Below are 13,876 nucleotides of genomic sequence, written 5' to 3'. Positions count from 1 at the left end.
GAACAAGTAACAGGATAACTTTTTAGATGGGAGGGGTAAAGTCAGATCCCAGACCTGATAGTCTAGTCCTCTGAACATGTCATCCTCATTCCTATTTTTGTCTTTTTTCTCAACGCTGAATTCTTTGCTAGGAATACCTTTCCCATTTTGCCTGCCCAAACCTTATATGTTCTTTCAATGTATGCCTTTAGTTCTACTTCTGGTTTAGTAATCTCTCCTTCCCTAGATTCTTAGAAAATTTTTGTTTTCTCCACTACTCATTAGTCATCTCTTCCTCTCTTCCTTTACTCCATTTTCTTTCTCCATCCATTTTCCTTTTCCTCTTCCCCACTCTTCTGTCTTTCTCTTATTTAAATGTAATCAGATTGAATATGACAAACATGTTAGACTATGTGAGAGCAGGCACTTTATTATATACACCTTTGTTCCCATATAGAGCAAAGTATAGGATTCATCTATGTATTTCTAATTGATTGATTCTTACTATGAGCAGCTAAACTGTTCACAAACATGTTTTTAAAACCCTTTATTTTAGGTTATTGTATTATTTTACATAGATCAGAAGTACTAAGTAGGATCATAGGGTTTTCAGGGTTGAAAGAGTCTTAGAAATCATTCAAGGAAAACCCCTTTATTTTCCTAAAGAAAATAGGTCATGGTTAGTGAAATCCATTATCACTAAGCAAGGACTTATATCACTTTTTTTTTTTTACTTCTTCTCACTATGGTTGTTAGTGATTATAATTTTATCATACTGCTTTAAACTCAGTTTCATGTGCTGGTGTTATTTATTGGAGGCGACAATTGTAAAATTATCATTTGGATTACCATTAATAAGTTAGTGTTTATTAGCATGTGCATTTTGTGGAAAACTCTTAGGTCAGATTCACCTTTTGTGGTACAATAGTGTTTGAAAATGTGACTCCCAAAAATCTAATTTTAAGAGGATTACTCCTCTGCTCGTTGGAATCTGGTCTAATAAATTAGTATTAAAATCTTTTTCTTGGCCACTTAGGCTGTACACCACAGTTATTAAGATCATTGGATTCTAGAACTAGATTTCCTGTATTTGAATCCCAGCCCTGCCGCTTCCTGGCAGTGTGACCTGGGTTATGTTACTTAACCTCTCTGTGCTCTGATTTCTTATTTGTAAAATGGAGATAATTACAGTAACTATCTCATGGGTTACTGGGAGATTAAATGAATTAATACGTGTAAAGTGCTTAAAAGAGTGCCTGGCACAAAATAAGTGATACATATTTTAACTGTTTTTTTCTTTTACTAAAAGATGGCTAAATAATCCATGATAGTTTCCATTTAATTTTTCAGCCTAAGTAAGAGGATAGTTTATGCATGGCATCAGCTTCTGAGGGATTTGTTTCACTCCTCTATATTTTGAAGTTGTTTTTTTCCTTAGTGTTTATTACTGCTAAGGAATTCTTTTTACTAGTGCCTGTTACCATACAGTTTTCTTTTACACATAATTCTTTGTATGTGTTACGTGTTTTTTTTGTGTGTGTGTTCTTTTTTTTAAAAACAGTTTGATGTAATAATTCCACCTTAGTGACTTTTAAATAATTCCATGAGTCTGCGCTATACAAATGAGGGTAGTTTAGATGTGCACTTAACAGAAGCTATGGAATATAACCTGATACTTTGGTTATGTATTTCCACTTCACGTACCTTTAACTAATATTCATTTACGATCCTTTTCTAAATTATGATTGATTAAAAATACTAGACCATATAAATCCAAGTATGACCATACGGTGCTTTTAAGAATAACTGATCTCCCAGTAACGTGGTCTCAGTAAAATGTTCTCTTTTTTAATTATGTAGTCCTCTCCGCCATCCTCATCACAGCCTCATTCTAGCCACTGCAGAGCGAAGGCCTCATCATGGTGTCACCATGCATCCCTGCCCTGGGCCAAACGTAACCATGTAGGCCCTGCAAAGGCTACCAGTCCATCTCTCCGTCTTCGTCGCTGGCGACCCTTCTTACGCCTACCATCTTTGGGTCTCCATTCTGTTGTAAGTGTAGTCAATCTTCCATCTCTTCTTCCAGTGACAGGGGCAGTCCATTTTTTCCCTTAAACTTCTTCAGTCTTCAAAGCGCTTTTCTCTTGGTTCATCAACCATTAGCTTTTTCTCCCCCAGTAAGACTGCAAGCATACCTCTATGTTTTGCAGTCCAGCTTGACTCTCACCAGTGCCTTGGTGAACATCCATCTTTCCACTCCATATAACACCAACAGGTGCCTGCCTTTTGATGAGTGCTGATCGACATTCATGATAATGTTTAAGTTCCTGTCAGTTGTTAAAGTGAATATGTATTCTCTTACCCTTCATCTTTCCAATTTCATTTAGTTGACTCAGGTCAACAAATGCTGTGTATTGTCTGAGTTCTTTGCCATCTCTTACTTTATTTTTTTTCATGTTTCTGAACATGACTTTAGTCTCTTGTCATGCTTTGGGGTTATTTTACTCACTCTATCCTTAATCTAAGCCTCCATGGTGTAGGGTGTTTCATCTAAGCTATTTTATTCCCTGAGGTGGCTCAGGTACTTGGTTTAATCTTGATCCAATCTTCCCTGCCTATTCAGTTTCTAAAGATCTTTTCTCAAGTAGGAGGTGACGATTTTTCTCCTTGTGAATTGATATAGACTTCCCACAAATTTTATAATTTCTCCTTTTTAAGTTGATAATATTAGCAAACTGTTAAAAAGTACATTTGTTCTTGTAATTGTGCTAATTACCTAATTACCTTAAATGTTGAGGTTGATGATGGAATTCTAATAATTCTCATAATTGAAATAAGATGCAGGATAGCAACTATAGTTCTTGTCTTTCTGATGTTTTAGAAAATTAATGGTAATGACTATAGCTTGACAGAGCCTACCTAGAAATGCTACATCCGAAAGATTTGGTGTATGCCATACATTTATAAGAAACTTGACACTTCAGTAAATCATCGTGACTTTTGAAGCCAGAGGAAGTCTGATTACACATACTTTCATGCTTAAAAAAATTAAAAGTTGGTGTCAGACATTCTTTCCTTCCCCTTATTTACTCTTCTAGAGCTATTCTCAAACTATGAGGTGGAGTCTTGGCACTTTTCCTTAAACATCTGCTTCCACCAAATATCAGTATAGTCATCAAAATAGCCTTTCGTCCACAAACTGGTATCAACAGACTGGTGTCTCCCTATTTCATTATCCTCATTGGGTCACAACATGCGTTTGTCGTATTTATCCATCTGATATTTATTGCTTCCCTACTGTGCCATACGCTGGCACAGTAGGAGACACAAGTGAATTAGATGATCACAGTAAAACCGTAATTTTCTAAATTCTGACTTGGGCACAGTTGATTCCAAATAGGAATAAATTCCTTTGTACTTAAAAAATATTCTAAATATAAATGAACATGTCATAAAAATTGGCATTCTCAGTTTTATGTTTTTATGTAATATTGATCTTTTCCCCATGTTAATTCCATTGCTTTATAGCTTCATAAGTGTTTTCATAGCCTAGTGGTTAAGAACATGGATTCTAGAATGACATTGCCTGGATTTGAAACCAGATTCTATCACTTACTAGCTTTGTGACCCAGAGCATGTTACTTAACACTTCTGTGCCTCAGTTTTCTTGAGAGTACAATGGGTATAACTATATTACCTACCTCATATGGTTTATATAACAATTAATTGGTCAGTTCTTATAAAGCACTTAGAACAGTGCCTGGTATATATTTAGTGCCACAATTATAAATTAAATTTAAACTGTTTTTTATAATTTGAAATTTTTATTTTGCATTTAGTTAATTTCTATCTAATTGATTTGTCACATCATTTTTTTAATCCTTCAAGGTAATAAGAAGTATGTTCTAAATTAAGAAACTTTGTAAAAAATAAGATACAAAAATGTAGGTAAAAATTATCTAATCTGTAGCTTCTGTTTTTTGCCTTTTGTTAGTTATTGGTCACTTTTTGAAACAGAAGACATACTGGAATTTGCTTTTTTTTTTTTTTTTTTTTTTTTTGCGGTACTCGGGCCTCTCACTGTTGTGGCCTCTCCTGTTGCGGAGCACAGGCTCCCAACGCGCAGGCCCTGCGGCCATGGCTCATGGGCCTAGCCGCTCCGCAGCATGTGGTATCTTCCTGGACTGGGGCACGAACCCGTGTCCCCTGCACCGGCAGGCGGACTCTCAACCACTGCACCACCAGGGAAGCCCTGGAATTTGCTTTTTATGTATTGTTCTTGTTTTCAGTGGAATAATGTTTAAGCAATTGCATAATTACAGATTTCAGACTCTGACTAATTGAAGTTGACCAAAGGAAAAGGCTTGTAATAGGTGCTGAGGTCTTGTGGAAGGTTTAGAAATTTTGAGCATCTATCTTTTATAATAGTTTGAAGGATTTTCATGCCCTCTTTGGCGTTTTGTATTTTTAGTATGCACTTTTGGTTAAAAGGTACAATGACTCACAATTTTGAGTCACTAGATTTAGTGACTTCTTACATTTGTAATAATGTAGTCTTAGTATTGTAATAACACATAATGTTTATATGACACTTAACAGTTTACAAAGTAGTTTCATGCATTTCGTTTAAACCTCAAAACAGATAAGAAACCCAGTGCTCACAGGGGTTGGGTACATATTCAGGTCTCTGGTTCTGGTTGTATTACTTTTATCTCTAGCACGGTTGTATTTACTGACAAAATGTAAAAACCAGATTAGAGGTATTATTCTTAAGAAGAGATGGTGTTAAAATAAGTAATAATTTTAAAGACATAGGAGCTCAAAAGATTTTAAATATACTTTATATCCTATTGGAGAATTATCTTAAAATAAGTAAATCAAGCCCCTTTCCTAGTTGGTTAAGGAATTTTTTGTAGTGTTCTTGTTATAGAATTGAATTTATAGTTTGTTGAATTGCCTAGATTTAACCTTGAAAAATTGGGTTCTCTCTGGTCATTGGTGAAATGGGGGTATTGGATTGAGTGATCATTAAAATCTTTGATTCTCTGACCAGTAAAATAAGGGAACTCATTATCACTGTCTTTAAGTGTTTGAAGAAATATCATGTTCAAGAGGGATTAGACTTTTTTAAGATGATGGAAGATATTGGGAAACATTTTTTGCCTCAGTATGAGGGATAATTCTAACAAAACTGTCAAAATGGAATGGACTGCCTGAAAACCTAGTGGCAGTTCCCTGTTGTTTGCGGGGATACCACAAGATGGGGCTACAATAGAGAGCAGTCTAGCATTGGAGCAACAGTAAAACTATGTAACTGTGATTCCTACCAACTGTGAAATTCTTTAGTTCTAGGTTGAATTTAGGAAGAGCTAGTTTGCCACAGCAATTTATGTTGCGTTGTTGCCATTCGTAATTCGAGGGCAATAATCCCTGAAGAATAAGATGAGGTTAGATAAGTCACTATCTGTAAATGCTTTAGAGGCATCCAGTAAATCCAAGATAGGAACGTTTGTTCTGTTCCTTTCAATTTCTGCATCTGAAAACTTCGTATTACTTAAAACTTAAAATTATATAATTACTTGAGGGTGAAAAAATAGAAATTTTAGAGTTGATACTGTTGTGTTACTTACTGGATATTAAATAATATGAGATATAACTTGATTATGCCTCTTTAAAACTTTTGCCTCTAAAATCTGTACTTACATTTAACAGTGATTATATTTCATTTCAAACCATTTAGATTTGGTATATAGCTAACACATATTAGTGTTATCTGTGTAGTTACTATATATTGTAAACAGTGCCAGTTTATCATGTATTGACTTGCATAAGTTATTTGAATGTCTAAGAAATGTAGCACAAGTTGCTCATGCAAATTGAATTTGGCAAGCTAAAAAAACCTAGGTATAGTTTTAATATCAAATAGTTCACTGAGAAAACAAGAGAAAAATTGTAGGCTAAGTTAAATTTTACTTTAACTTGTTCAAGTTACTTTAACTTGTTCCCTTTTTCTCCTTTAATCTTTTGGGCTATTTTCCTGCTTCTCTTCGTTTTTTTTTTTTTTTTTTTTTTTTGCGGTACGCGGGCTTCTCACTGCTGTGGCCTCTCCCGCTGCGGAGCACAGGCTCCGGACACGCAGGCTCAGCGGCCATGGCTCATGGGCCTAGCATGTGAGATCTTCCCGGACCAGGGCACGAAACCGTGTCCCCTGCATCGGCAGGCGGACTCTCAACCACTGCGCCACCAGGGAAGCCCTTCTCTTCGTTTTTAAACCTTTTGAATCTAGGATGAATAAAAATACTTATTTTATTCTAAGTCTATATTGCATTTTTCAAAAAAATGAGATTAAGTTTACATCATTAAGGGAAGAACTCACTTTCTTGATGTCCTAAAATTTAACTTGCAAAGAGTTTTTTAAACTCTGTTTATGCTATTATTAAACTTCTAAAAACTTTATTATTTCAAATTTCAGAAATTAGACAAATTAGTTCATGCATTCATTTCATTCAGCAAGTATACACTGTATACCTACTATGTATCAGGTGTTGTGCTAGGTGCTGGGCTTCCAGAGTGAACAAAACTTTAGGTTAAAGTCAATTGAGATTAAGAAAGGTGTGCCTTGAGTCAGTGTTCTCCTTGTTGATGGGCAAGCACATTTGTTATAAATGTAGGCATGTTCACTCTGTCCACTATATCAAAGATTAAGCCTTGAATTATATTGGATAAATATTTTTTCATGTCATTTGATATTATTTGTATGTGTTTACGTGTAGTTGATTGATTTGTTTGACTACTAATATATATAATATGTATTTTCCCCTCCTATTCCAGGCACCAAATATAGATGAAAAAGTAGATCTTCATTTTATTGCATTAGTTCATGTAGATGGGCATCTCTATGAATTAGGTAAGAACTATTTTAATTTATCCTGGGGAAAGAAATAGTAAATGGGGAAATCTGTATTTATGATAAACATGACTGTTGATATTTATTGTGTTTACTTAAATTAATTGATTACCATATAACATTGAGTTGGCATAATGGAAGTTTTCCATTTAAAAATTTTTACTAGAAAAAATAAATATGTTTTTGATGTTCAAGTAACTTATAATTTAAGAATTCCTGCATACCACCTTTGCATTTTAGCAAAGCAGGAAAATGCTTTGCTAAATCATTTAGGAGACTCCTGTAAATCACTTCAGCAGTCTTTACTAAATTTTTGAGTTGGTTATCATCAACATCTTGGATGAACGATCTTGATCCTGAAACTAGTTTTAAAACATAGCGTATTATTCATAATGACTAGTTTTTGTATTCAATAATGAGTATTACTAGTTTTCAGGCTTTTGTACTATCCCTTTTTATCACATCTGATTTTTAAAAAGTCTTTACAGGAGTCTATGTTTTCTGGCAACAGTTCCCTAAGGTATGTGTCAAAGTAGCCATGATTAATTACTTGGTATTTTGGCCTATTCCTGCACTTACCTTTTAAAAGTTTAACTATAGGTGGACTACTTTAGTTTGTATTTGGAGGAGAGGATATTTTCATTGATAATTAAAGGATAATTAGAGGATAATTTTAGAGGATAATAACTCGAGGATAGTTTACATTGATTCATTCAGGCAGAAGAAACTTTTATGATTCTTTCAAAATTGGTAGATAGTACTTATGAGTCCTTTTTGTCTTTCTCTCTGAGACCTTCTTTGATTAAAAAAGGCCGAATAAAGAAACAAAAAAGTGAAATCCTTTTCAATTTCTAGATACCGTGATTTTTAGTTCTCTTTCTTCTCATTTGCTGTAAATAGTAACTTTTCACTTTCATTTTCCTTAACTTAAAGACTGAAGAGTTCCAAAAGGACTCTGATTGTGACTGTAAATGTGGTCCATAAAATTTAGATGGATTTTGTATTTGGAATATGGCAACAGAATCATACACTTCATTAAAAAGAAGTGGCTCTATTAAAGGGGACAAGAAAAGGAATGTACATCCCTGTGGGTCATCTGCAATAGTAGAGTGATTTGAGTAGGAATCAGATAGTTGTCATCGGAGTATGTAACAGACCTGCAGAGCAAATTGGAGCATATGCTTTGCTAATTCAGTCTCTAGAATCTACATAAAGATAAAATGTAATAGGGATTGGGGATTTCAAATATCCGATTGCTGGAAGCTAGTTTCTGCTCTGAATTCTGAATAATAAAGAGTAACTAGTAGAAGTGGAAGTAAAGAGTGTGCTGAGACTTACAGACACATTCTGTTGACTTCAAGAAAGTAGATTTAGGAGAGGCCAGAGGAGTGATAAATATCCATAACCAGAGACTATAAAAGTAATGGTGACTTTCAGAATGGGCGACTTCATGATAGAGCAAACAATAACGTCTAAAAGATATTCAGAAGAAAAGCATCTCTGATCATCTCATGGGAAGGAATGAGTTGTCTAAAAACCTCAGTTTGACTGATTAGCTAGCTTTCTGAGCTCAGAGACTAAAAGGGCAGTAGAAGGAAAGATGTGTATCCGGGATAGGCTACATATGCAGAAAAGTTCTTTTTTGTAGCGTGCCAAGATCAGCACCAAAGTATTTTAAAATTGGTTTGAACTAAGAACATCAGAAAAGAAAGGCAGAACTACTGAGGTCTTGTTTGGTTCAAGTATTCTTTAGCAGGAAGAATGATCGATGTTGCTGATAGAGAATCAGAGCCCTTTGAGGATTACATTCTCTAAATGAGTTTAAAGAATTTCAGAGTTCTACAGAATAGCTGGAATCTTTGAGATGTTAGAGAGGACAGGGATGAATGCAAGACAAATGAAGATGGGCAGCTGCTGACTCATTGCAAGGGGAATTGGTGGTAGCCCTGACGCAAATTCCTAATAAAGTTAAAAGGAATGTTGAGCAAGAGGAGTATTGAGTTAGTGCCTAGAAAACAGTGGGTAAGAGAGCAGCATATGGTTTTTAAGAAAAAAGTCATTTCTGGGCTTCCCTGATGGCACAGTGGTTGAGAGTCCGCCTGCCGATGCAGGGGACACGGTTCGTGCCCCGGTCCGGGAGGATCCCACATGCCCCGGAGCGGCTGGGCCCGTGAGCCATGGCCGCTGAGCCTGCACGTCCGGAGCCTGTGCTACACAACGGGAGAGGCCACAACAGTGAGTGGCCCGCGTACCGCAAAAAAAACCACAAAAAACAGTCATTTTTACATATCCTTATTTTAAAAAACCAGGCTATATAATTATAGACGTGGTGCAAGGTAATTTCTACAGGACAATTGTATAACAAAGGGTAGTGGTAGTCTTCAATGTATTCATTCTATACCTAATTGTAAGGTTAGCTGATGAAAGAGACTGAGCTATTCATCTTTCTATTATCACCTCTTGTCCTTAGGGCTTCATGTAGTTCTTGGCATATGTCCTTTTTATGTGTCCCTGTCATTGTTTTGAGCACTTTCTAACTTGCTAGTAGAAAAATATTTCCTGGTTCATCCTTTGTTTTTCGTGCCCCAGCCCTGTGTTCAGCCACTTCTCCAAGGAGCCCTGGTTCCTTTTATTGGAAAATGATAATTAGAACCAAGACCTGGGTGCTAAGTGTGTTAATTGCTATTAAGATATCATTACTTCTAGGCTTTCTCACAGGACAGAGCTAGGAAATATTTGTCTGTATTATATACATAGACACATGTATGTGAATATGGATATACATACACACACAATTATATCTGTTTCTCTATATATTAAAAAGCATTTATTTACATCCACATTTATAATTCTAACCTAATAATATACAGTTTATTCTAGTGTTATCCATATTTGTGACTTCCTTTTCTGAACATGGGAAATCTAGCTCTCATTATCCTTCATTTCTTTTCTGATTTACGCATTCCCCTGGTATATAAACAAGCTCTTGACCACCCCAGCCCAAAGCTCTGTTCCAGACACACTGCTTCCCGCCCCCAGCTGGCCCACTGATCCTGGCCTGGTCCCAGACAAAGAGCAACAGCTCGCCAAAGTGTGTAGCTACCTTCTTCCTGGCATTGTGCAAACTCCACCTGCCTCAGCCTCCTTGAACTCTGCTCTTTCCCCTCAGTCTCCTAAGTGAGGCTGCTGTAGGCTGCTTGGGTTTTCCTTTCCGGCACTGGCAGATAAGTGGACATTGCTGTTAGGCTTACTAACAGTTCTGGGCTACCTGTTTCCCAATCTATAAAACAATGGTTTCAGATATCTTGTCCAGGTCTTTAGTTGTTTCCAGTGGAAGGCCTAGTCTAGTACATTATTTCATTCTGGCTAGAGGTGGAAGTTACCTAATGTTATTCCTTGGCTTCCCACAATGAAGATAATCTAGCTTTCCTTTGTCACCCTCTTTACCTACCTCTCCCTCCCAATCACAAAATACATGGTTTACTTTTTCCTGTTCTTCCAGTGTTGTTATAGTTGTTTATATTCTTATGACTACAGAAATACTATTCTCAGATGAGCCATAGTCAATGTACTTTTCTTTTTAACTTTTTTATTTCTTCAGATTTCATAATTGTCCTGTTTTGCTTTTTGGTTTGGTTAATTTTCACTCATATTTTCTTTAAAAGTAGTATCTTTTAGTCCAGGTCTATCACTATGTATACATATTGATTCAAAACTTTTTATTATGTTTAGAAGCCATGAAATTACAGAGGGAGTTGTGTTTTATGGCTTGAACTTGATGTGCCACTTATAAAACATCTGAAATTATAGGCTTGTATAGAGAGTATCAGTTAACTTTGGGTTAGCAGGAGTTTATATAATTCTGGACTTTTTCGTTTTTCATAGTATTGAAAAAGTACTAGTTTATTCAAGGTGATACTGATTACTTTTGGTGGTCAGTAAAACAATCCTAGGTGATTTAGATTGTTGCTCTGTACTCCTACCTTGGTACACAATTAGTAGTAGTAATATATAAACCTTGTAGTGGCTTCCTTTCATTGGTATAAACATGTCAGTCTTACTTAGGAGCCTTCATCAGAAGGCTTTAAAGTGAAGAAAGAAATTTTTTATATTTCTGATGGTCATAACTTTTGAAAAGCTGACATTAATTTTGCATATTCTTTTTAGGAAATTAAAGCCAATAGTATATATTTCTAATAATGTCTGTTTCTGAAGATAATATAGGCTTTCAAACATGGAAACAAGGTTCTAAATAACTATTGGTGTTAAAAATATTCGTAGGTAGCATACTTAAAGTGTTTGTTTTAGGATATATTATTTTATCTTTTAACTTTTGCCTCACTGTGGGAAGAGGAAAATGGATGTTGAAAGTACATTATCCTGTCATTCTTAATTAAGGAGGACTAAAGAGATAGGATAACTAAATAGAATATGTGATTCTTGATTAGATCCCACATAAAACAAAACAACATGGATAAAGGATATTTCTGGGTGAATTGGAAAAATTTGTACGTGAAATACATGTTGTTAATTGTTTATAGTATTAAAAAGAAAGAAAGAAAGTACATTATCCTATACAAACAACTAACCATTCACCTGTTCATGTATTTTCCACAGATGGACGGAAACCATTTCCAATTAACCATGGGGAAACTAGTGATGAAACTTTATTAGAGGTAACAATAAAACTTGTTGGCCCACCTTCAGTGTCATTAATGTTCTTGTTATCTTTAAAACATCTCTAAAGATAACTGGTATAGGACTTCCCTGGCAGTCCAGTGGTTAAGACTCCACACTTACACTGCAGGGGGCACAGGTTTGATCCCTGGTCAGGGAATTAAGATCCCACATGCCACGTGGCATGGCAAAAATAAATAAAAGATAACTGGTATAACATTTTTCTGTATTTCTCCTTATCCTGGCTCTCTTGAGAAAATCCAAAAAGAAAAATTTGAACTAGCGCTAAAAATCTACAGCAAATAAAGAAGTTTGCAGAGCTCTTTGTGTGAACAAGTATCAAATTTGAAAAAGACAAGAATAGTATTGAAAGAGATGCACATCATATCCCATATTTCATTAAATCCAAGATACCATCATTTATATCTTGATCTTAGAGATTTTTAAATTTACAAACAAATTTTATGGCTTAGAATCAACAAAATATGTAATTTTCATGTTAAAAGTTTCTTAAAAGCATTTTAAGAAAGAACACTTAGCAGATCTTATACTTTCGTACTAATCAAATTAAACCACCAGCCATTCACTCTTCTAGTGTCCTTTAAGTTATTTTTTATTTGAGAAAAGAAGTCTGCAGTATAAAATTAGTATGGATTAGGAAAACGTGAAACATTTATTTATCAGTTTTAAGTAAAACACGTTTTTAAATTGAAAGATTATGTATCTTTTTTCCCTATAGGATGCCATAGAAGTTTGCAAGAAGTTTATGGAACGTGACCCTGATGAACTGAGATTCAATGCCATTGCTCTTTCTGCAGCTTAGCTTGTCCAGAATGGAAACACCAAATACTGTATTATTTGCAACAAAATTAAATTTCTTCTGCCATACACTAACTCAAAAATTTTGATATTTTCATTAACTTGACTGATTAAACTTTATGTGAACTAAGCTTTGGCTTAATCTGTGTTTTATATTATTTTTGCCTCAAATTAAAGCTGCAGTTCTTCCGTTTCTTTCTTATGAAGGATTTACCTTATTGGATGACTAGCTGTATCTTTCTCACTCTCTTTGAATTTCATGGGAGATTCTGTATTGGGACACAGGCACAATTTCCATCTGCATAGTATGAACATATATCATATATTTATTTAGCAAACATTTGGTTAGCATCTACTTTTAATGAGCTGAACATTGTTCTAGGCGCTGGAGTTACAGCAGTGAACACTGTGGGCATGTTTCTTAGTCACGGAGCTTATGTTCTTGTGAGAATAGACAGATGATAAGCACATTAATAAGATACATACCAATAATGACTGCTATGCAGAAATTAAAGTCGGATTTGTGTTAGAGAGTGACTGAGTGGATACTTTAGATTTTTGTGGTTAGGGAAGGCTTCTGTGAGAGCTAACTTTGAAGTTGAGATCTGAATAGCGAGAAGTAGCCAGTCATAGAAATGGGAGAAGAGGGGAGAGTGGTGGGGAGAATAGAGGGAATAATTAATGCAGAGTCCCTAAAGTAGGCAAGTCTCACTGTGTTGTAGGACCAGAAAAAAAGGTTCATATGACCAGAGCGTTGAAAATAATGGGAAGATAACAAGAGATGAGGTCAGAGTAGGAGGGCTTAGTGATACAGGAATATGGGAAAAGGAATTTGGATTTATTGCAGGTGTGATGGTAAGCCATTGGAGTGTTTTAAGCAGGAGAGTGACCTGATTTGGTTTATAATTTTATATCACTGACTACTCTGTGGATAATATATTGGGGAGGGGAATAAGAATAGGGTAGAGAGACGTGAGGAACCCATTGCTTTAGTTAAGAGACAGTGATGGCTAGGGTCTTAAAATTAGTAGTAATTTAGATTGAGGTATGTGAGTGAATTTGGGGTGTGTTTTGAAAAAGAAGGGGCTTCAGTTAAGTCTTAAAGGATAAGGTGGAAGGCAGTGGAAAGGTGGAAGAGTATTTGAAGAGTTAACGTCAAAACACGGTTGGTGTGATGGTCCATCTTTTCAGGAGAATATTGGTTACACAGGTGTATACATTTAGCAAAACTCATTGAAATCTTACTTCACTTCACTATATATACATTTTACCCCCCCAAAACAAAACAACAATAAAAAAAAAAAAACAGAGCAGAGATGGGGTGGAATGAGTATAGCAGAAGACCAGATTGGACCAGAATGAAGTTCTGAACCCGTAGAATTGAATGTAGATGTTTTATACGCGCTTCACTGAGTTAGGGTGGATTCCTGAGGCTGCAACATGAAATAAGTGGTATTTTAAGAATCTAAAAAAGAGGGACTTCCTTGGTGGTCC

At 35.5% G+C, this 13,876-nt stretch overlaps 1 protein-coding gene across 1 annotated transcript in view; it reads left to right on the top strand.

Annotated features, from left to right (window-relative positions):
• UCHL3 (ubiquitin C-terminal hydrolase L3) overlaps positions 1-12,506 on the top strand; it is a 44,118-nt gene extending 31,612 nt beyond the window's left edge. The window contains exons 6-8 of the mRNA XM_082675694.1: positions 6,811-6,886; positions 11,504-11,562; positions 12,303-12,506. Coding sequence (XP_082531820.1) covers positions 6,811-6,886; positions 11,504-11,562; positions 12,303-12,386 — 219 coding nt within the window. The 3' untranslated portion in view covers positions 12,387-12,506. The remainder of the gene's footprint in view (positions 1-6,810; positions 6,887-11,503; positions 11,563-12,302) is intronic.
• The last annotated feature ends 1,370 nt before the right edge of the window (positions 12,507-13,876 follow it).

Source organism: Grampus griseus, assembly GCF_964374135.1.
Source record: "Grampus griseus genome assembly, chromosome: 18".
In the NCBI taxonomy this organism is placed as follows: domain Eukaryota; kingdom Metazoa; phylum Chordata; class Mammalia; order Artiodactyla; family Delphinidae; genus Grampus; species Grampus griseus.
This window is presented reverse-complemented; position numbering and strand designations above follow the sequence as displayed.